Source organism: Onychomys torridus, chromosome 11 (assembly GCF_903995425.1).
Source record: "Onychomys torridus chromosome 11, mOncTor1.1, whole genome shotgun sequence".
In the NCBI taxonomy this organism is placed as follows: domain Eukaryota; kingdom Metazoa; phylum Chordata; class Mammalia; order Rodentia; family Cricetidae; genus Onychomys; species Onychomys torridus.
The window spans coordinates 53,085,005-53,108,527 of record NC_050453.1 but is presented as its reverse complement, the minus strand read 5'-3'; the positions used below and the strand labels follow the sequence as shown (position 1 = coordinate 53,108,527).

Genomic DNA, 23,523 nt, shown 5'->3' with positions numbered 1-23,523 from the left:
TATTGGACACCTGGAGCTCCACCTGGGGCCTGGGTGAGGATCTCTGTATCTACTTCCATCAGTTATTGGATGAGAGTTCCAGCTCGACTGTTAGGGTGTTTGGCCATCTGACCACCGGACTAGGTCAGAGAGATGGCTCAGCCTTTAAAGGCTAGGCTCACAACCAAAAACATATTTGCGTTTTTTTAGTACTCCTGTAGGGACAGAAATTCTTTTTTTTTTTTTTTTTTTTTTTTTAAGATTTCTTTATTTATTATGTATACAGTGAGTTTTCAACCTGCAGGCCAGAAGAGGGCACTAGATCTTTTATTGAAGATGGTTGTGAGCCACCATGTGGTTGCTGGGAATTGAACTCAGGAACTCTAGGAAGAACAGCCAGTGCTCTTAACCTCTGAGCCATCTCTCCAGCCCTTTAAAAAAAAAAAAAAGATTTATTTATTTATTATGTATACAGAAGAGTGGGCCAGATCTCATTACAGATGGTTGTGAGCCATCATGTGGGTGCTGGGAATTGAACTCAGGACCTCTGGAAAAGCAGTCAGTGGTCTTAACCTCTGAGCCATCTCTCCAGCCCCACTAAAAACATTTAAGTTCCTTGGAAATACTATTTCCTGCCACTTGGCTAAATGTTTCACAAACCACCCACAGTCTTCTGGACTCCCTTCCTTATAAGACATTCAAAACAATGACATGTTACACAAATAAAATGATTATGTTTTTATGTTAAACCTCATAAAAGAGAATTATAATAAGGTTAAAATTGTTACTGGTACTATTTACTTCATCCTTGTTATATGTTATTTAGGCAAAGAAATAAGATGTGTCACCAAAACTAAGATGAAGGCATAATACTGCCTACATTTCTCCAGTTTATAAGGCATGAATAATATCAAGGTTCCTAAGGTCCACCTAGGTAAAGAAGAGGATGTATATATTTCATGTAGAGCTATGAAGGACACTATTCTGAATAGTTTAGTGTGTTGATTTGAGTGGTCAACAGAGCCCTTAGAAAGAGATTTGAGATGAAGTCATCATGAACCATCGGCCCATCTGGGAACAGGTCCATGCATGCTGCTGAAGTTTTAGCTTGCCACCATTATCTGGTAGGTGGGAGATGTTCCAGCAAGTCTTCCAGCAGTGTTCGGAAATTAGATCTCAGAAAATGTAAAAACCCTTCTCAGTACTATGGTTTAGGGATAGGGCTCCTCTTTTAATAACAAATACATTCCTTTGTAAAGTGATGTGAAGCAATGAGCTGCTGAAGCAGGAGTGCCCTTAGTGTTGTTAATAGGAAATAAAGTTGATTTTTTTTTTGAGCCCTAATCAAATGACTTATGTCTCCCACTTTTCAGTTGGTGCTTGTCCTTGAGTTCAACGATGAGTTCAAACTACTATTGGTATTTTAATTGATATTAGCTTAGTTTAACTTAAAGGCATTGTTTGGGAAAGGAAGCATATTACCATAGGAAATAACTACTAGAGAATCCAAAAGTATTAGAATCAGAAAAACTATAAGTGATACAGAAGCAAAAACAGAGTCATTTATTGTACCATCATGATGCCATTCACTATGAGGGTGAAAAAAATCAAGTGTGTGTATGTGGACATGTGAACTTTTCAACATATAAAATGGACATATGTAAAGTAGGTAGTGCAAACACACTTAGCTCATTTTTAATGTCTTTAATCACCAGCTCATTGGTGAAATTTACCTAAAGTATGGCATTTTCTTACCTCAGGGGCTCATTTTACCAAGATTTGACCTTTAGAAAGACTATGTTATTAGCCTAGGAAGCCGTAGCTTTGGAAAGCTCATAGAATGGACAAGAAGAACATCATTTGAATTTTTTAGCAATCTAAATAGTCATATATTTTATTTTAATATCACCCACAAAATAATCTTAATAACTTCTTAAATCAAGTTTATGAGTTTCTCTTCCATGCTGTTTCATAATTATGGAGATAAAATGTCTAATAAAAGGAAAATTGTTGAATTTATTTTTTTCTTGCAGTACTAATATGTTGGTTAAAATATTTTAAAAGATAGTGTTCCATTTTTCTTGTGTTTTACAGATCACTTTATGTGCAGTGCCTGCAGTTGTAATTGGATGTAGTTTTATGCCTAAGACTAAGAATCACTCATTCATAAATATGTTATTATAAAAACATGCCATATTAGATTATTAGTGTGATGTAATTTTTCTTTAATTTAGGTTGTTTTCCAGTCTCAGTATTATCACTGAGCTTACTCACCCAGCAAATATGAGATTCATGCAATTCAGAGCCAAGGACTGTTACTCTCTTGCACTTTCAAAACTGGAAAAGGTAAGACTAAAGTTGAGAAAGCTTGTCCATTTGGGTCAAACAATGGAAGATATATACCTTAAAAGAATAATAGGCTTTGGTGATTTCTGGCTTCAGCTATAACACTAGCATAGCCTGAGAAAAAGCTAGGTTCGCCCCTGATCTAGGCAAGGGAAACCTCTACTGCAACAGAGCTGTGGTGGGACACCAGAGCATGAAAAGCAGAAGCAAAATGCACTGAGGACTGTAAATTTGATTTAATGAGAGTGTTTCAAAGAAGTCACCTAATTAGGATTATGTCATTAAGATGTTAAACAGATCGATGATTTTACAGTAATGTTCTGTAGATATTAAGTTTGGTTTCCATTCTCAGGGCTAAGCTGAGTGTGGTTCATTGCTTCTCGACTCTTGGGTGATGCTAGACTTGTAGGCAACTTCTCAGAGGGGTGGCTTTAATGACTCAGTAATGCATGTTAGACTGTAGTTGCCTACTTAGGGGATTCACTCATACTTAATCAGAAGATGCGTCATGGTTCTGCAAATGTCAAGAGCAAAGATCAATGTTTCAGCTCACATGTGATTAGCCACTCAAGTGCAGACATAATGCACAATGGTCAAGCTAACAGGAGCTGTCTGAGGTTTGCTGATCACCAAACTCGGTAATGCAAATACATCGACGACAGTTTACTTATCTGTTGTTTATGGCAAGTATAAGGTGAACAGAGTCAAAACATCTGGCCTCAGTGATGGGTTTCGCTGTGATGACAGACACTGCCTGAACTTTTGAAAGATATGTGGTGCTGAAGTGGTTTTAGCATTCTCTCTGTATTTCAGTCTCCAGAGCTAACACTCATGCTATGTAGGTCTACTCCTCTTACTATTCCTATTCTTTAAGATTGAGCAAACCATTGGTCTTCTCTACTTACTGATATGGAAAATGAGTTTGACAAGGTTTAAGTAAGTCTTTCAAGATTATACAGCTCTCAAATCAATGATGTATGGGAAGCATAGAACCATGAGTGTTCAGAGAAAACAACTTCCAGGATGCCACATCACTTTTAACATTTTAAAGTTCTTTTACTGGGGGTCAAATTGCCCCAGCCTCCATAAACAAATCCAGGAGCTAGGAGTCTGGGTGGAACCGGTTGTGACATATTCTTTTAGCATTGTCCTGACAAGTGAGGAGGGATAGCACAGTAGTGTAGAGCCTAGGCTCTGTAGTCAGAAGCCAGCTTCTGCTTCTCAGTACAGCTACAGCTTCTCAGTAATGGAACCTGGATAATTATTTCCTTGTTTCTAGCCTTGAAACCTTATTTGGAAAATGATGCTAAGAAGTAAATAATGTCCTGTAAAGATTATGGTTAATAATAAGGTGAAACATCCTAATATTTAACTTAATAACTATTTGAATGATACAAAAAAGATAAATTGTGTTTGTTTATATTGTCCCAAACTGTGATTCCAACCTCTATAATAAATTATTTGCAAAAACATTCGATGAATAAATGTCATAATTGTGAATGATATCGTCAGCATTTATGCCTGGCTAAACCTGTGTGATTGTATATTTCTTGCATTAAGTATAAAAAAGACAAAAACAAATGGAGATTTTTAATCATTTTTAAGAATTTAATTAAAAATAACACGTATTTACATCTTATAAATCCTTTCTAATATTATAGAAAACTTTATTTGGATATCCATAGCAAAAGCAAGTATGTCATATTACATAATACTCTAAGATTACAAATGATATATCAGTTATTTATATGTAACATTTTAATAACAATAACCTATTTTGAGTGTATATCAACCAATTATCTACCTCTTTTTATAGATAGGGAAAGCTAATATTTGTATATCTATGCAACAAACAAAAAATTATGTTACTGAACAAGGGCCCTCTGCTGGACACCCATAAAAATCCATTCTGTGGAATCCCATTTGGTTAAAAGGAAGATTTACTATGAGATTGTTCAGGAAAGGGGTCAAGAGTGGAAATCTTGTTAGGGTATTGAAGTTAGAGAAAGTGGAAAAGCTGCTTGTTGATTGGATGACAAAAAGTCGGAGCTAGGATTTTTGCAGAGGCATGGGAGATTTTTCTGGTGAAGTAGCACTTTTTATATATTAAATATTTGATCTTGTGGATCACACAGGAATGGGAAAGTGGAGTCCTTTCTTGGGGTTCTTCGCCTTATTTCTAACAATCTTAAAATGGACTTCAATAAAGCTCAATGACAATCAATGATGTTTAATAATAAACTACACTCAGGCAGTCAAGGTATAAATGAAGGAAACATCGCAATGCCTGTTTAAGATTTGTCCTGGCACCTCTGTGTCTCTATGATCAGAATCTATGGAATGAGTCTTTTTTTGATTTATAAGTTTATCTTATATACTAGTAGCAGGTGTGTGTGTGTGTGTGTGTGTGTGTGTGTGTGTGTGTATGTACATATAGGCATATGTGTTACTTATGTGCCTTACTTCATATTTGTAGCACAGAAGGCAACATTCTCTCCTTCCTCTGTTGGTTACTGGGATCTGACTGAAGTTGCCAGGCTTCTGTAGCAAGCACTTTATCCACTGAGCCATTATGCTGACCTTAGACTAAGAGTATTATCGAGTACTCTCAGAAGGATTTACCTCGGTGGCTTCTATGATTTTCCTTAAAGGAAAAGTGCCAGAGAAAGCCAGAGAGATTTTCCTGGTTCTGATGTGTTAGCAAATACAAAGGACACAATGTGAATTCTGAGCTCATCACCACAGCAATAGCTTCAGGTTCAAAATGGAAACAGAGCTGAACGCAGAGCAGCATCACTGGTCCATAGCAACTTTCAAAGTGTGATTTTGAGGATTTGTCTAAAAAATGTCTTGATGATCCTTGGTTCTGTCTTGCAGTTTCTAAGACTTATCTGTTCCCCTGCAGTCTCAACGTGGTAGATTGGTTGTGATGGGGTTAGTGTGATGATCTGCATAGCAGAGCTGCCACAGGTGTTATCATTCTAGTCAGCTATCCTGTCCATCATATATCATTCCACCTGAGGCTTTGGCATCATTGTCCTTTCATTAAGTAATGGTAATGTAAAATGAACAGTGTGGCTTATTAAAAATACATTTTTGATCTTTGCCCCTGTCATCTGGTTTTAGGTTTTGAAATATTGTAGGATTTTTTTTTTTGTATATTAGAAGGTACACTTTATTATTCATATCTGTTACCCTGCCATATTTAGACTCATGGAAGAGCTTCAGGTTAGGGCTAGTCACCAGGATAAATTAATCATATGATTAGAAGCTTGTGACTTTGGTCCTTGTAAGACCTTTCCACCTGCAAGAGGCAGAGAGGTTAAAGAGTACAATATCAATTACTTGGCCAATTATTTAATTCATCGTACTTGTGCAAAGAAGCACTGGTATAAGTTCTGACAAGGTCCTGTGCTCAGAGACCCAGTCAGATGTGGACGTTCCCTGTCAGCTGTTTCTCTGCATCCTTTTTTGGTGAAATAGCATTTCTGTAGGTGCTTTCATGTGGTCTGTGAGGAGCTCACAGTATTATCAGACTGGAGAAACTGTGAAAAGTCCTGAGTTCTATCTGGACAGGCAGAAAAGCATTTGGCTTGAAGTCACCTGGGACATGTAGCTTATGTGATAAAGTGGGAAGCCATGCAAGATAGGAGCCCTATAACTTGTGAGTTCTCTGCAGTAAGTGCAACAACTTAACAAGAGACAGGTTAACAAAATCCATTTAATGGCCGGGGAACTGATACCATAATGGAAATGGTTACATGCAACATTGGTAGTCATTGGGCAGCCAAAAAAGGGGGCTTATTAATAAGTAGAGATGAATTGTGTAGAAGCAATAGGGGGGAAAAGTTAAGTTTTGTCTTGCATATGTTCACTTTGTAAAATCAACAAGGAATAATTTTGTACATCATCTTAACTCAAACTTGAATTAAATTAAATTAAACTTAAATTAGATTGAATTAAAGAGAATGAATATTTATTGGGCAACCACTGTATGTGCACAAAATGTCTTGCAAAACACTGGCAGTTTTAAAATTGAACAAAAAACTCTGAAATTATAATTTGATAGGTAACATGGATATACAAAAATGCATAAGAGAATATTGTTCAACTTTTTATTTTCTGTACAGACAACTATCTAGAATTATTGAATTATTCATAAAAAATTTCAGACACTATAATTGCTAAACTGAATTGTGGTACTAAATGCCAGTACTGGGTTTGATCCATGAGTATAGATTCATATGCTGTTTTTTATGAATACTATTTATTCTTTCCTTATATATATATTTTCAAATTAATTTGAAGAAATACAGTTTTTTATTTCTTTATAAAAGGTGATAAATATAATTTATATGAATAACAACTTTAATATGTGAATTAAGTTTTAAAATAATAGGTTTAAGATCTTCACATTGGGCCACTAACTAGGCTGTGAGCAGCCCTAGAGGTTCATTTGCAATGACCATAGTGTAGATACTTACTGTGGAACATTCCACATAGTTGCCTTGTATTATTTTTGAAGATGAGTGTGTATGTCCATATACTAAAACTGCTAATATTGAGATTTCAAATGCAATAAAATGATGGATTGATGTGACATGTGGTTGATTACAGTATTGAAACTTAAAATACATATTAATTAAATAAGTAAATATAATGCTACTTTAAGGAGTTTTAATCATCTATTAACATAGAGATGAATAGGTATATGACAGAAAGAAAGGAAACAAGGAGAAAGGTAGATAGATAGGGTTATAAAACAAAAAGAAAATTCCTGTGAGTCATGGAAAACTTCAACCTAGGGTGACAGATAACTTTGAAATATGTTGATTTGAATATATATGTATGATATATATAATACATATATATTAGACAAGGTGTTTTTTTTAAACTAATTTCCTTCTATTTCTGCTCTAGGTTAATGAACACTTTCATTTCCTTCATTATTTTCTTCTCTTACTTGTTTGCAATGCACAAACTAATTTTTCATCCAGAAATAGAAGACATTCAGTTCTATGATATACGAGGCAGCATAGTAAGATAGGAACTCTTCACATCAAGACTCAAATAGACAAAAAGAGAGAGACTTTCAAAGCTCTGGAAGCAGGGAGTGGGGAAACATCTAGGCAGTGAAGGAGAGCGCTTGCTGCTCCTGCAAAATATCTGTGTTCAACTTCTGGTGCTAGCATGCCACTTGCACTTGTTTGTAACTCCGGTCTCAGAAGATCTGATACCATCTTCTGGTTTCCGTAGACTCCAGGCACACATGTACTGCACATACATAGATATAACAACCATCTTGAAAATATGTATAAAAGAAAAAATACTTTCAAACCACGACAGCAACAGATAAATACATTGAAAAAGTGAACACACCTGTGCATCCTGAATAATCTTTCTCCTTATCTTCTTCAGGCAGAAGTTACCTGAATCCTTCGGTGTTAATATGTCACATTTAGCCCAAGCTTGCCACATTTGTGTTCGTTAAATGTTTCAGATAATAGGTTTACCATTTTTCTCTATTACATGTAAACATATGTCATTTTGCAATTATTAAACTTCTTTCTAAATAATTTTAAGTTATATAACGAGAACCTAGAATGGTAGTCCTTGTGTGATCACTCATTTTATGATGTATTCGCTTTCAGAATCAATTATTAGCTTCACTGAATATTGACATTTCAAATCTTTTTCACTTTTTATAAAATTGTTGGATCGCTAGCACCTTTAATTATTTATGTTTGTAATTATTATATTCAAACTTTTCTTATGATATAAAATTTTTACAAACAAATTTTCTTAAATTTTATCCATGCATTTCTCACTCATATTAAATAATGAAACTGGACATTGGCATGCAATGAATCAGACAGGCAATGTTATATGCATCTACAGTTATAGTCTTTGCTTTAATAAATTCACATAGTCTCAGTGGGACTTCTCTGTATCTTATGAGTGTATTAGTTCCCTCCAACCTGTAACTTCTAGCCATGTGGGCTTTTGTTTCTTCAGATAGGTGTAGATAAAATATATATTGATGGATTTTGCCAACTAATTTTACTTTTTAGATACAATGAAATAGTACCAATAGAGAATAGTTTACTGAATGCATCTGCCTTCTTTCCAGGCAACAAAAGTGGTCGTATTATATATTCTCATCAGGACTGGGCCATTTGTTCAAGACTTTACTTGCTGCTGTGTTTATAGCCAGTAGGCCAAAAAAGACTGCTGCAGAGTCTTTGATTCACTTTACCTTTAAACAGTTGAGAGCACAAAGGCAGCAGATGATAAATACTGAACTGCTCACACTCCACAGAATAGCCTCCCTATGAAGGCCTTTCAGCTTTAGGGAACATCAGAGGTATTGTGGACAACATGGAGAGCTCAAGGGAGGCTGTGGAAATCAATGTGTTTTGTAAGAGGAGAGTGTTCTTCATGGTGTGCTGGAATTCAGACACAAGAAATGAATTTTCAGGGTATAACCAGATAACTAATTGACTCCTCAGGAGCTCTGACCAAGAAGTCCTCGTCAGATACCCTGGGCAGATGGTAGAAGCAGGCAAGGGCTGCCCAGACTCTGGCTTTGGGAGTTTCTATATAGAGGAAAAGGAGCTGGAAAGTGTCAAAGGACATGGAGAAAGTGACACCATCAGATTTTGTACAGTTGATATTATAATTCTGTACTTATCAAAAGAGAGCACTTTGGAGTAAATGAAAAGTATTAGAGTCATTCCACTTATTCAGACAAGAGATAATGAAGGCCTGGCAGGGTAATTGTGATGATTAAAACAGAGAATTCTGAGCAAGATGACTTTAGTGAAGTAGATGAGGCATTCATTTAAAGTATGTCAGCATTGTAGTATGTATTATATGAATGGTACTATGTGAATGAATATATACATTTCAATATGTATATTTATATTTGCACACACATATATGTATATATATTCCAATATGTATATTTATATTTGCACACACACTCATATATATACTTGAATTGTGGACATTGATTCACATACACAAAGACATGCATGAGTGGAGATCAAATGTAGTCAGCTCTCTTCTGTTGCGATCTTGGGGATTGGACTTGAGTTGTCAGGCTTCATGACAGGTGCTTTTATTGACTGAACTGTTTCTCCAACCCAAGAAGCACACTGTTAAAACAAAAAAGAAGGGACTTGTATGGAGACAGAGTTTAGGCACAGATTTATCTTGAACTTCATAAAAGAGTAACTGAAAGGAGACAAAGTAAAGAAAGGAATGAGGAAAGAGCTATCAAGAATGAGATGTCAAAGATTAAGCCAATTAGAGTTTGACTTTTTGGGGGCAAGCACTTTGAGAAAAGTTGCATAGGTTCAAATTAATAAAAGCTACTAGAGGGACTCAGTTGTAGGGTGTCTAGAACAGAAATGAAGGGATGTCAAAGAATTGTTTTTAAGAGAGGAGACAGAAGCCAATAATTTGTTCCAATGAATCTTCATTTGCTTTTCCTCCCACACTATTATATTACATCCAAGAATTTATCATCTCATTCCATATGGTACTGGGAGGCCACAGAGCAAGCAAAATATCTGCTGGAACTAAATTTCTTGTCCCAAGAAAGGAATGTGTCCATGATCTCAAATCTAATAGAAAGACAGGTGTGAGAAATTGCATTAAATCACCTTAAAATTTTAAACAATGACTTAAGTATCACATAATCCTTTTAAATGCTTTAGATAAATGCTTATCAAGAAAATAGAAGGTCAAAAAAAATAGAAGGTAATCAATGATGCGTCATTTGAATACCGAATTCTGTTAGGAAGGAAAATGTTTCCTGTTTAGTGTGGTGTGGAACAGAAGGCCTTGTGCTGGATAGGCAAGTACTCTACTTCTGAGTTATGTCCCCATTTCAGATATATTAGTGCATTATTGGCTCCCTTGTTTAATTCTTAAATATTTTAATGAAAATAGAATTAGATTTCTTCCCCCTTTTACTTTCCTCCCTCCAACCCCTTCCTTGATCCTCAAAATGCCCCCCTCATGTTCTGAAATTAAGTCCTTTTTTCTTTCTTATTATTGTTACACACACACACACACACACACACACACACACACACACACACACACACATATGCACAAATACATAAATACAACCTGATGAGTCCATTTTTGTTATTTGTATTTCTATGGTTTCACAACTGACCACTCTGCATTGGATTTAAAAAAAAAAAAAAGTCTAATTCTCCTCAATAGTGATTAATTAACTTAGCTCTTTTCTTTTCTTTTCTTTTCTTTTCTTTTGTGACAGGGTTTCTCTGTGCAGTTTTGATGCCTGTCCTGGAACTCACTCTGTAGACCAGGCTGTCCTCAAACTCACAGAGATCTGCCTGCCTCTGCCTCCTGAGTGCTGGGATTAAAGGTGTGCACCACCACTGCATGGCTGTTAATTTAGCCTTTTGTTTAGGAATGAGATTGTCCACCTTTAGCATTAGCATGTCCATTGATATTAACACTGTTCTGGTCTTGGTTATACAACCATTTCTAAGAGTGACAGTTTCACAGCACACTTTCTGGTATTCTGTCTCTTACAATCTTTCCTCCAACTCTTCTGTGATGTTCCCAGAGCCATAGATTTGGGAACTGTGATGTGGATATATCAGACGGGCTTGGGATCACCAGGATCCACTGATTTCTACATTGTGGGTTTCTATGATGGTCTCCATTTTCAGTAGAGGGGTGATATAATATCAGTCAAAGGTGGCTCTCAGAGAAAGCAGGTTTGAAGGACACAGATCTGGAGCTAAGCCAGGGAAAGATGCCTCATGTACCATAGTTGTGGTATTTAAGAGGATTACAATTGGAGAAATAGCTAGTATGTTATGAAATACAAAACAAGCAAAACTAAAAAAATGGAACGTTGCAAAACAGAAATTAACAGAACACTTGTTCATAACTTCAGACCTCCATTAAGTAACTCTAGTGAGAGAAGAAAGACATTGAATATCCCACATTTTTCTTTTACTTTCTTGCTTGTAGATTTTGAAGGTTAAAAGTGTTAATAACTCTAGTAAAATTTTGATGTAAGCAGCTACTAAATGTAGAACAATTCATTTCCTCAAATAATTTCATTGCCCATATGCATGCAGGCCACTTGCTGTTTCTGACAGGATTGTAAGGAGCAGGAAGCAAATGCATAGTGTGTACTGTCAAGGGACATGGAGTCTAATGGAGACATATAATCAATAAACAAAAAAAATAAGTAAGGAATCACATATTTCAGTTGTGTGATGGAAATACAGGAAGGTCATTTTCAAGTGTAACTAGGGAAAGCCTGCATAAAGGTAACAGAAAGACCTCTGTGGGTAGGCAATAGTTGTGTTACAATAACAACCAGACCAGTGCAGTAAAATCATGAGAAGTAACATTACAGAAGAAAGATATGAAGTCTTTAAGGCTAAGCACAATATAACATGTTAAAAGAGTTAATGATGATAGAATACAGTATTTTCTAAGTGGTTACTATATATAAAATATCTTTAGATATTTTCTTTATTGCAATCATAATGAGATAATTATGCCAATACAGTCTCATTTCACCTGTAAGGAAAAACAAGCTGGGACATCAAGTGCTGATGAGTAAATTGAATTTATCTTATCAATAAGAAATGAGAGTCAGATAGTGGGGTAAAACCTGAAATATCAGAGAAGCAGAGGAGCAGCCACCAGTGACTTCCTCTTCTGTTCCTCCAGTCCAAAGGGGCAACACCCTGTCTCTATCCTGCCTTATCACTTCCTGTCTCCTCTCTGCACAGACCTCAAGACCTCTATGGTTAACTAGTGGCTAGCTTCACCCTCTGATCTCCAGGAAAGCCTTATTCATCAGAACACAAACAAAATATCACATAACAAAGTACAATATTCAAGGTGCATCACAATGAAAGAGCATCACCCTGATATATGTTTCTGTAGATCCCTGAGCCATGTAATAATGCACTACCTGTTCATCATTTTTAACAAACAGAAATCTCCACCAATCTTAAAATTTGGAAAATGATTTTATTAATGTGATTAAGATGAAGAATCATTTGAAAGTAGGTATTTTTGGGCATCACCTATTTTTTCCATAATAAAGTTACAGGAGATTCCTTGGGCTTAGAAAAGTAGTCCAGCAGGATTATTCTGTGTGAAGAAATCACAGTTTACCTGAGCACATCAACACTGGCCCACTAAGCTGTTGGGAGATTTAAGTTGGTTTGACAACACATTCTGAAGATCAAAACATTTCTGATTCTGTGAATAAGGAACATTTTTCTTATTCACAGAATTTCTGCTTCTGTTCTCTCCAGGCAGGCCTAGAAAAGTCTAATTATAGGGTAAATGGACTCAAAATATAAACAGACACTGAGCTGCCAGGAAGGAGGAATTAATTAGCAGCTTATGGGGTCTGCCTTGTGTTAACAAAGATTTGAGGTTGGAAAATGTCATATTTGAGATCTAGCTAGTATTAAAGCAGTAGAATTTAACAGAGGAAATAAAAGAACACTGTACTAGTGGTAGATTTTGAAAATTTGATAGATACATAAGCTATGGAGGGAGTCATCACATTCTTTCATTGATAAATCAGTCATCTTTGACCAGGATTTACTAGTTAATTGTGATTCTGTGATAGGATGTTCATGATCGAGGCTGACCTACTTGAATTCACATTAAACTCGTGAGCTGATTTAAGGTTAAATACAACAGAGAGTATGAGAATTTTGATTAGAAATCCAACAACAAAAGGTTATAGCGCCAAGGTAAATGGTTTATTGACACAATGAAGAAGCAGGAGGAAATCTGTGTTGGATTCATGTTCCTTATCCACATACCTATTGATGGACATCTTGAAATATTTTTGTTTTCATTATGAAGAGCAAAGCTATGAACATTGGAGGTGTAAATATCTCTCTGGTATGTTCACTTAGAGCCACTGGGTATGAGACGTGGTACAGAAGCACCTTAATGAAGTTCTATTTTCATTGTATGAGAAACCACCATACTGATTCCCATAGTGCAGTGGTTCTCAACCTTCCTAAAGCTGTGACCCTTTAAGACAGTTCCTCATGTTGTGGTGACCCCCCAACCATAAAATTATTTCTGTTGCTACTTCATAACTGTAATTTTGCTACCACTATGAATCATGATGTACATATGTGATATGCAGGATATCTATCTAATTTTCAATCCCTATACAGGTCACAACACACAGGTTGAGAACCATTGTCACAGTGTTGCTGCAGTTTACATCCCTCAGATACAGGTTCATTTTGGGGGCATATTTGCATTTGTTTTATGAACATGTCCATTCACAATAACCCCCAACTCATTTTAAAGAAGAGAACATGAGGGTTTTTTCTCTTTGAGATTCCCCCAAATTTGCTACATTACAAATGGGGTCTTCAGTTTCTTTAAGATGTGGGTTTCTTATTCATGTAACTGTGTCAGTCTGCCATAGTAAAGCTTACAGCAAAGCAATAGTTTTTTTAAAGTTAATGAGTAATAAGGACAAGGTTAATTTGTTCTCTTACAGTGCCTCTTTCAGTTGTTAATACATGTAACATTTGCTCTTCATTTCTGCTTCTGCCCTTAGTAAGAAGGTAATAGATATTTGTTTTGTTGTGAGGCAAGGTCTTCTGCAAAACAGGGTGTTCTCAAGCTTCTGCTCCTCCTGCCTCAGCCTCTCAAGTCTGTACCATGCATCCAAATAATAGAAGAGTTATGTTTAAAGAAATTACTGTGCATTGCAATACACATGCATTCTTACATGTACATAAAGCTTTCTTTTGAAAATGTAAAGGAGCTTCTCTGTAAATATGTGTGTGAAAGAGATTGTGAGGATCTGATGGGGTGTGGTACACCTTTTCACTTTGATCTGCTACCCCAATGGACTGTAGACTTAGACGTGTTTATTTCTCTCAGTTGTGGAGTATGAGGAGTCCCAGGTTAAGGTGCTTGCTGTGGAGGGAAATAGCGAAGGCACACATTTTTGTTCAAAGCTGGCACGTGGTAGAAGGACTTTGATTTGTAGAGCACTTATCCCTTTTGTGAGAACTCTTCTGTGGTATGATGAAATTAGTTTCTCAGAACTCAACCCTGTGATGTCATAACCTTGCCAGTTAAGCTTTAGGCAAATCTAAGTATCACGATAAAGTATGTTAACTTCAGCCACTGCTTATATGATTCAACTATTTTATTTTGTTTGTTTGATTTTGTCATCTATTGGAGCATGGACAAATGTTTATACATGAAGATGTTAACATTCTAAATTATGTAATGTTCCAATAGATTCAGAAAAACTATTAATGAAAAACAAGTTAAGACATATTTAAAATTTCACTTTTAAGCACACACATGTATATATATTCATACGCACGTATACAAAAATAGATTTTAAAAGAAGGCAGGGCATATTTATCATTAATATTTAAATAAGAATATCTTTTTTATATTGGCTAAGAAAAATTTCCCACACAGCAGTGCATAAAATATAGATGCTCACAGCTTCTCCCTCTGATTCTGAACAGAAAGAGCGAGAACGAGGTTCTAACCTGGCCTTTATGTTTCGACTGCCTTTTGCTGCTGGACGAGTGTTCAGCATCAGCATGTTGGACACACTTCTGTATCAGGTATGCAGTCTCTTCTTCCTTTGAAATGACTATTTTCTATTTTATTTAGATTTTAAGTAAAAATGAGTGGTAGTGATACTTTGAACTTTTAAAAGTTGCACTGAGCTGGGCTGTGGTGGCGCACGCCTTTAATCCCAGCACTGGGAAGGCAGAGCCAGGCGGATCTCTGTGAGTTTGGGGCCAGCCTGGGCGACCAAGTGAGTTCCAGGAAAGGCGCATAAGTTTAAAAAAAAAAGATGGTGCGCTGAAACAGTTTAGTATGTTTACATGTTATTTAATCACATAAATACTGATATGAAACGTTTTATCCAAAAATATTTAAAAATATGATCTGATGTTAAGTTCTCAGGCCTAAAAAATACTTACAAGTAATATTATACAGATTGAGCTGGTTGTATTTAGAAATATATTTATACACCTATATGTACAATACGTATAACAACCATAAATTTGAAAGAAAGCAAGGAGGGTATATGGGAAGGTTTGAAGGGAAAAAGTGGTGTAAACAATATATATATAATATAATATAATTGCAAAAATAAAAGAAGTAATTTTTAAAAGATTAAGTAAAAATGCATATATATATATATGCATTTGTGAGCTGTCTATCTCTATCTCTGTCTTTCCGGCTCTGACTGCCTGTCTGAGTCTCTCTTTGTCTCTCTGCCCCTCCCTATCAATAGTAACAATAACAGTAATAAAAAATAAAGTAGTGTATTAAAATTATTTCTCAAGTGTTCCTGGATATCAGTTTCCTGTGAAATGTATTAATGTACTTTCTTATGATTCCAAACATGCCTCTGAACCACTTGATTTTTTTTTTTTGAAGAAAAATAGCAAAAAGCCAAAAGTAGCTTTGCTTATACTACTTCTTTTTTTCAGATGTTAAACAAAATTGCAAGCTGTTAGTATTATAAACTGAAGGTATTTAAGTGTCTGATCATTTCTGCTGACTTTATTTTTGGATGTGGGCCTAGCCTTTAAAGGCTGAGCCATCTCTCCAGCCCTCACTTTATATACATAGAAGAAACTTTTTACAATCCAGAGTCATTTAGTTAGTCCCTGAATGCCAAAGTAACAATGCTGTTTATGCACTATATAGTAATCCAGAGCAATCAAAAAATCCATATATTTTCACACAAACATATCTCAATAGTCTGCTTTTGTTTGTTTGTGCCTGAAGCTAATAATAGTAATGTTTCCTGTTCTCTTGTTATTCATACAATCACTAAGCATTTCCATTTAAAATGAAACAAGAATATTCATTAAGGATTTATTTCATAACATCAGTTTCAAATTCAGCACCTTCATGTTTTATTGTCCAAATTGCTTTTGATTATGTATTTGCTGCACTCTTCTACAAACTGCCCACCTGACTGAACTAATCCAAAGCTATCTGGAGATTTTCTTCTGCCCTTTAGGCTAACTGCCCCTGTGTGTGCTGACATGTGTCTGGAGCAGCCTGCTTATGCTGGAGAGGTGCCACAGCAATCAATGAAGCAGCATTAATACTTTGTAATAATGTTTCCAGATAATTTATCTGGCTAACCCAGGAGGCACCTCCAGTTCCCCAAGCACCCCAAATACGCCTATGCTTATCTCTTGAAGAGAAAATTGCAACCTAGTTTTTTCTTTCATTTATGTTGTGTGCTTGAGGAACAGGAGTTTGATGCAGACTCTCAGCTTCAACTGAGATGGTATCAACCAATCTTCAAGCTGAGAGTTTGTATCAATCACAGAGAAGTGCTCAGCTACTATTCTGCAGAGAGAGTCCTTCCTACATCCATGTGATAGAATGTAACCATGGAAGTGGAGACCAGTTTTTAAGCTTTCTTTGGTTTGATGTTTTTTTTTTTTTCATGTTATCAAGACACAAGGAAGTTAGTAGTTTGTTGAAACCTCTCCTGAAAGGCTCAATTAGAATTTGAAAGTTTTAACTTAGGGCTGACAAGATGGTGCAGTTGAAAACCTGCTTGTGATAAAACCTGAAGACCTGAGTTCAATCTCTGAGACCCACGTTGTAAATGAGCAGAATCCACTTGCCAAAGTTTTCCTTTGACTTCCACAGGCTTTAAGTTCAGAATTATATCAGAGTCAACATTATACATCATGTTTCAATCCAATATATACTACATTTGTCTGAATGTGTATATATATATATAACTGAGAGAAACACCACATGATATCACAAAACTTATTTGCTGGATTAGATTCATTTCTGTTTGGATAAACTTTTCCATTTCACTTAAAATTTTTCGAGCTACAACATACAACTTTATTTTACTATTTGTTTTGTAAAACACTTAACTAGAGGATTTCAGAGTTAGCAAATTCTAATAAATAATTTCCATTCTCCTGGATTTTTAGTTGACTGTAATGACTTCTGAACTGTTGAAAATGATTTTCATCTTTTATTGTTGCTGAGATTGGACCCCAGAGCCTTGTGCATGTTAGTCAACCTGCAGCCCACTCCTAAGGATGGATTTTGAAGATGGTGTCTGTACATACTTGCTAATAGTGTAGTTTATTTTCCTATAATTAGGTGATATATACTGTTATTTTAAGAAAATACGATTCTTTTCTAAGAGATTCTATTTTAACATAGAGTAGTTTGGGAAAAAATATATGCACTAAAGAATAATAAAGAGAAGTCTAGAAATAGTTATAATTTTACCATTGAGTAGCTTATTCTTAGAGAAAAGACTAGTTGAAATATTTTAACAAGTTATTTTAATGGTTATTAATTTCACCATTTTATCTCAGTTTAGAGACTTTTGTGTTTGTTTTTAAGCCACATGAAATGTTAGCATCATGTCTAGTAAGCCAATGTCACCATATATATTGTCTCTAAATTACAAGTATTTCATATATTTCTTTAGGATCAGCTTAACTATAACTGGCTATTTAAAAAGTTGAAGTATATTTTATCTCATTTTATTGAGGCTTGCAGAAGTGATATAAATAATTTTTCAGAAATATTTATGTGTTTACCCTCCTCACTGTTTTATGTACCTCACATGCATAATGTATACATATTTTGCTTATATTGCAGTCATTTGTGAAAGATTATATGATTTCTATCACCAGACTTCTGTTGGGACTGGACACCATACCAGGATCGGGGTTTCTTTGTTCTGTAAGTTCACTATCTGGAAGAGAAGAATCCCGATAGAAGGTGTGGAGATCCACCTAGCATGTTCTTTTGGTGACTCGTCTATAATCACATTTATTTCCTCATTTGTGTCCAAGTATTACATCTGAGGTTTTCTTATTCATTATAAACCCTTAAACATTGAATCTATTGGATGCTGCTTATGTGAACAAAGCATTCCATATCGTGCCCTTGAAAAAAAAAAAAAGGTATTCTGTGTACACCCGAACAACCAAGTACTAGCTCTCATTGTTGATGTTGACAATTTGACAGTTTGACGATGACCTGTCTAAGACTTGGTTGCTACATTGTCCATGAGCAGAATGATTCTGGCATTCAAGCCTATTATTCTCTCTCTCTCTCTCTCTCTCTCTCTCTCTCTCTCTCTCTCTCTCTCGTTGTTCAGACTGTGATCATATTCCTGGAATCAAGGAGTTCTCCTCTCCAGCCCTTTGCAGTATCAGGGAGAGCAGGCTGTGGCATTATACCTGGTTTAAGCCTTCTGTTTTGCAGAGGAGTGTAATAAGTAGCATACCATAGACTGCTGATGGTTCAGATGTACAAGCAACTGGGCGGGGAGGGGGGATGAGAATCCTGGTTTCCCGTCTGTAACCCAGTGCTCCTTCTACAATAGATTTGCTTGTGTACATGTAGGAACCCTGAAGCATGTGGGATAGGACTTTTATTACTAGAGCTCTGTACATTACATTTTTAGCTTTTGAAAACACTGTTCACTAAATATCAGTTTCAATTTTGTCATGACATCATTTTAAAGACTTCCACACTTTTTACACCATCTCCCTCGTCACTACAAATGTTGTGTTGCCTACTTTTATTGCACCAATATAATGCCATGTTGCCCCAGATTGACTACTTAATGTTTCATGGCTTTGGATGAACTCCCAGGATAAGCTGTGATGGAATAAAAATAAATAAACCTAGTGTGTGAACAAACTTTTATGAAAGACTACTTAGAGTTTTCAAAATACATATTGACTCAGCTTTTAAGAAGAGAAAAATAACCACTGGGTTTTTCATTCTTAAACATTGATTGTGTGATTCATTTATATGCATTATAGATGAAAATTACTGAAGATGACTTGTGGATCCGAACATATGCCAGACTCTATCAGAAGTTGTGTTCTTCTACGGGAGATGTTCCCATTGGGATCTATAGGACGGAGTCTCAGAAACTAACCACATCCGAGGTTTGGAACTATGAAGCCACTTTGCTGTGACATTTACTCTATTGAATATAGTCATTCATAAACATGGTAACTGATTTGACACAAATGAAATGGAAAGTGAAAAGGAGTTCTATATAAATACACAGAATAAATTTTCAATAACTGAAGTCTCAACTATTTCAGAAATTATTGTCAGGTAGAGGCTTTTCTAGCATTTGTGGATATTGGGTTCTAGTCTCCTTTTCTAAGATTAGCCACTGCTAGAACATTTTAAAGAATCAGAATAATTATGTCTCCCTAAGATTCTGAAATAGAAAAAAGCCTCCAAATTGCCTGTTTCTAATATATTTTCGGACTGCACATATTAGGATTTGGAAGGAAGCGAAGCAAGAAAAGTCATTAAGCATCAGAATGTCTATTTCTTTGTCTCTACATTGAAAATTAATGTAAAGCAATAAAAAAAGGTCAAGGAACAGAGCCTGATTTTCTAAGAATAAAGAGTAATTTTATTAGGAACTAGACCTGTTAATATGGAAGGAAAGCTTTTGATGACCACCTGAAACTGAGGTGGTCTTTTAAATAAATTTAAATTCAGTAGCTTTTAAATATCTTCTGTATTTTGATTTTTTTGTATCTTGTGGTTCCAGGTAATTTTTATAATCTTAGGAAAATCCAACTTTTAAATTAGATTATGTTATTACATAAAGTTATATACATATATATTATATATATAAATTATTATATATAATTTCTTAATATAAAATTTGGTTGATATTCTTAAACTATTTCAAACTCCAAAGTTATGATAAATCACAAAGAAAAGGATCTAGACTTTTCTTCTTAAGCAAAATCATAAGCATAGGACTCAGATCAACAACATTCATTTTTGCAGTCTAAGTAATCACTGAAAAGATTAAATAAAAAATTCATGCTTGTTACAGAAGAGTTTTATAGTCAGCATACATTTAATAGGATAGAATTTTGTTTTTTTTTATCTAGTTATGATTATACATTTACATAGATATGTACTGTGGCCATCTGGGCATTGTTCAAGTTTTGTGAAGTGTTGTTGGTGACCTCATTGTTGTTTCTGAGACATTTAATACATCTCTGTTACCACCTCTATAGCAAAATTTAAGTTTTTCTTTGAACATAGACTCTGAGGGTCATTTCAGAAAGCATTTTCAAAGAAGAAACAATTTGTACAATAGCTGACTGGAGAGTCATTCAAAACAGTTAAACACATGGAGTAGTTTGGCAAATATGGCTAGAGAGTTTAGAATAGATGCAGATAGTATTTGATTATACAGTAAATAAAACAAAACTCTTTTTATATGTAAGTAATTTAACATTTCCTTAGTTTGGCTAGGGTTTCCTTAGCAACATAACATACATTCAGTAGCTTTCAAAAACAGAAACTTTAGTGGCCAGAAAGATTGCTCCATAGTAAAGAGTCCATACTGTTCTTTTAGAGGAGGATCATGTACTCCCGTGTGTATACTCTCACATAGGCACATATTTGTGTACATAATAAAAATAATAAAAGGAGGCTTTTTTAATGAAAAATTGATCTGACATTTTTAAGGACCGGGAAGCCTAGAAAGTATACACTGATAGATTGGTTGTCTGAGCTGTCTGCTTTGGGATTCTTGGTCATTTGAACATTGTATCTTCTCAGGCAGAAGAAGCAAGGCATTGTGGATTCACTAGACCTTTCATGACCTAATCATTCTCTATCAGTTCTGTCTCCAAATACCGTTCATTGTCCTGTGGCTTTCAATTTCACATATTCTTTAAAAGTGGGTCATAATCATTCAGTGTCATACAAATATTTCTTCATTGGTCATGGTAATTATAAAGTAGATTTTGATAGAATTTTGATGTACTATTTTTTGGTCTTTTTTTAATTAAATTTTTTTCATTCATTTTACACATCAATCAAAGATCCCCCCTTCCCTCCTCCCGTCCCCCCAACCTCCCCCTCACACACCCCCTACTTCTACCCACAAGAAGGCAAGGCCTCCCATGGGGAGGCAATTCAGTAGAGGAAAATCCAAGCCCTTTTTATGAGAACAGGAAAACTTCAGGAGACTTCCTGAGGATAAGTTACTCATAAATGCATATACAAGCAATTATCTAGTAAGGCAATTTGTGACTTTAGTAAAATAACATCTTTATCAACAATAAAAAGACATTAATAGAATAAACACCAGTCCCTGTCTTATACAGATTGTCATGAATTATAATGGTCCTGAATGTTAGTTCAGACTGCTATTGTATGTATCATTACCTAAGCATTTAATGCAAATGGTTATTTACAATATTCTCTTTTTCAAGGAGTGGTTCATTTGTTTTTCTACCATTTATTTTAATAAATATTATTCTTAGCCAGTTTTAATATAACAAAAACAATCTGAGGATAAAGAATCTTTGATTGACATAAAAAAAAAAAACATACCCTATCTGACTGTGATCAAAAGCCTTACAAACAGTAAGCACATTATTGCTTTAAAAGTGTGATGTGGACATATGTTGTATTTTGTCCTTGTTGCTGTTCCATGTATGTGCGGTTCAGTCATTGTCTAAACTGCATTTTGTGTATTTCTTTTTCTCTCCTTTGTGTCAGTCTCGAGAAATAGCATCACAAGTAAGTATCCTCTTGTTTGTCTCATTCCTCAGTGTATCAGACCTGTTAAAGAGATTGGCTATGAAAAACTAAGTCTATAACTGCATGTAAAAAGCATATCATACTGAAGGATCCATACATACTTTCTTTTCAAGTTAGTGTATTTCTATTTTCCCACAAAAGATATCAAAATAATGTTGCTTTTGTCTTTGGACTGCATTTATTAATTCACTTCGGACCCTCTTTCTTAATTTCAACATGTCTGTTGCATAATGCTATAACAAACACTGAGAAACTAGTGACCATAGCTACCAGCAGTCACAAACCTCTTTTTCTCTGTAGTTTCTAAAAGTGGTAGTCTGTACTGACAGGACTGAGGTGTATAATTAGCAGATATCTATTAAAAAATTCAGGGCTAAAAGGAAATACACTAAGAATGAAAACAAACATATTAATCAACTAATTACTCTTTCAGAAGTTTGACTTTTTAAGAATTAAAATCTAAATTGTATTCATATTTTATTATTTTATATATTAAAATTTACAATGAAATATTTTTCAAAATGTTACAGTCGTTAAGCATTCTGAAAACTAGTTTTATTTGGGTGTTTTCAAAGGCTAAAGATTAAGCTGCTCTTCAGGGAGTGTCTGGAGAAATCTAATCTTGTCTTCAGGGTATCTGTGGTTGGAGACCTAGAAGCCTGAGTCTACACAGAGAGATCTCAGGAGCTGCTTTACTTGATGAGATGTATAATAATGAACTAAGAATGTTCTTCCTAAATCCCTTTCAGGGTATTTCAAGTACATAATGTATTACTATCAACTGAATTCACAATAACTTATGTAGCATTCCCAGAATTTATTCATTTGATAGGTAGATGTTTGCACTTTTGACAAACACTTTTCAATTTCCCCATTTCTGTCATACTTTTTTTTTCTTTATTTTTTAAACATGTGTTTATTTTATGATTTTATGTGTATGAGAGTTTTACCTGCTTGTATATATGTATACCATGTACATGCCCTGTGCCTGTGGAGGTCCGACACAGAGTTATAAATGGTCTGAACTGCTATGTGGGTACTGGGAACCAAACCTAGGTCCTCTGCCAGGGTAGGAAGTGCTCTTAACTGCAAAGCCATTTCTCCAGTCCAGTTTCTCCAATTTTTATACATGCTAGCACAATCTTACTTTTTGTTGAAATAGGAAAGTTTATCCTTTTTAAAAAGTAAGAAAACAACATGGACAAACCTTGGCACTTTATGGAAAGTGAAGCAAGCCTGAATACAGAAAAGCAGTACTGTGACTGACAGTGAGACAAGGTATCTTGACCAATATTGGAACTTTAGGATGTGTCAGACCTGGATTTAGAATCAACTACCCTCTGACACCAGAATGTTTATATTTTATCACTAGATTCCACTGTTCTAGGCAACCCCTTCATTCTTCCACAATCTGTTTTGAGTACAGCATTTGCTTTTAGGATCAATCTAAAAAAAAATAATCTAAGTAATTGTTTTCAAAAGCCTCATCTTTTTCTGCTAGTTTCTGCACATTAGCTGAGAACACTCACTGTTTTTTATACT

General features: G+C 35.2%; 1 protein-coding gene across 4 annotated transcripts in view; it reads left to right on the top strand.

The window, feature by feature from the left end:
• Kcnt2 (potassium sodium-activated channel subfamily T member 2) overlaps positions 1-23,523 on the top strand; it is a 336,685-nt gene that overhangs the window by 286,586 nt on the left and 26,576 nt on the right. For 3 of the 4 annotated variants that reach the window (XM_036202727.1, XM_036202726.1, XM_036202724.1), the window contains 4 exons: positions 2,214-2,325; positions 14,874-14,975; positions 18,028-18,111; positions 19,206-19,334. In XM_036202727.1, coding sequence (XP_036058620.1) covers positions 2,214-2,325; positions 14,874-14,975; positions 18,028-18,111; positions 19,206-19,334 — 427 coding nt within the window. Of the gene's footprint in view, positions 1-2,213; positions 2,326-14,873; positions 14,976-18,027; positions 18,112-19,205; positions 19,335-21,939; positions 21,961-23,523 lie in introns of all 4 variants that reach the window. The other variant, XM_036202725.1, reaches the window with a different exon arrangement.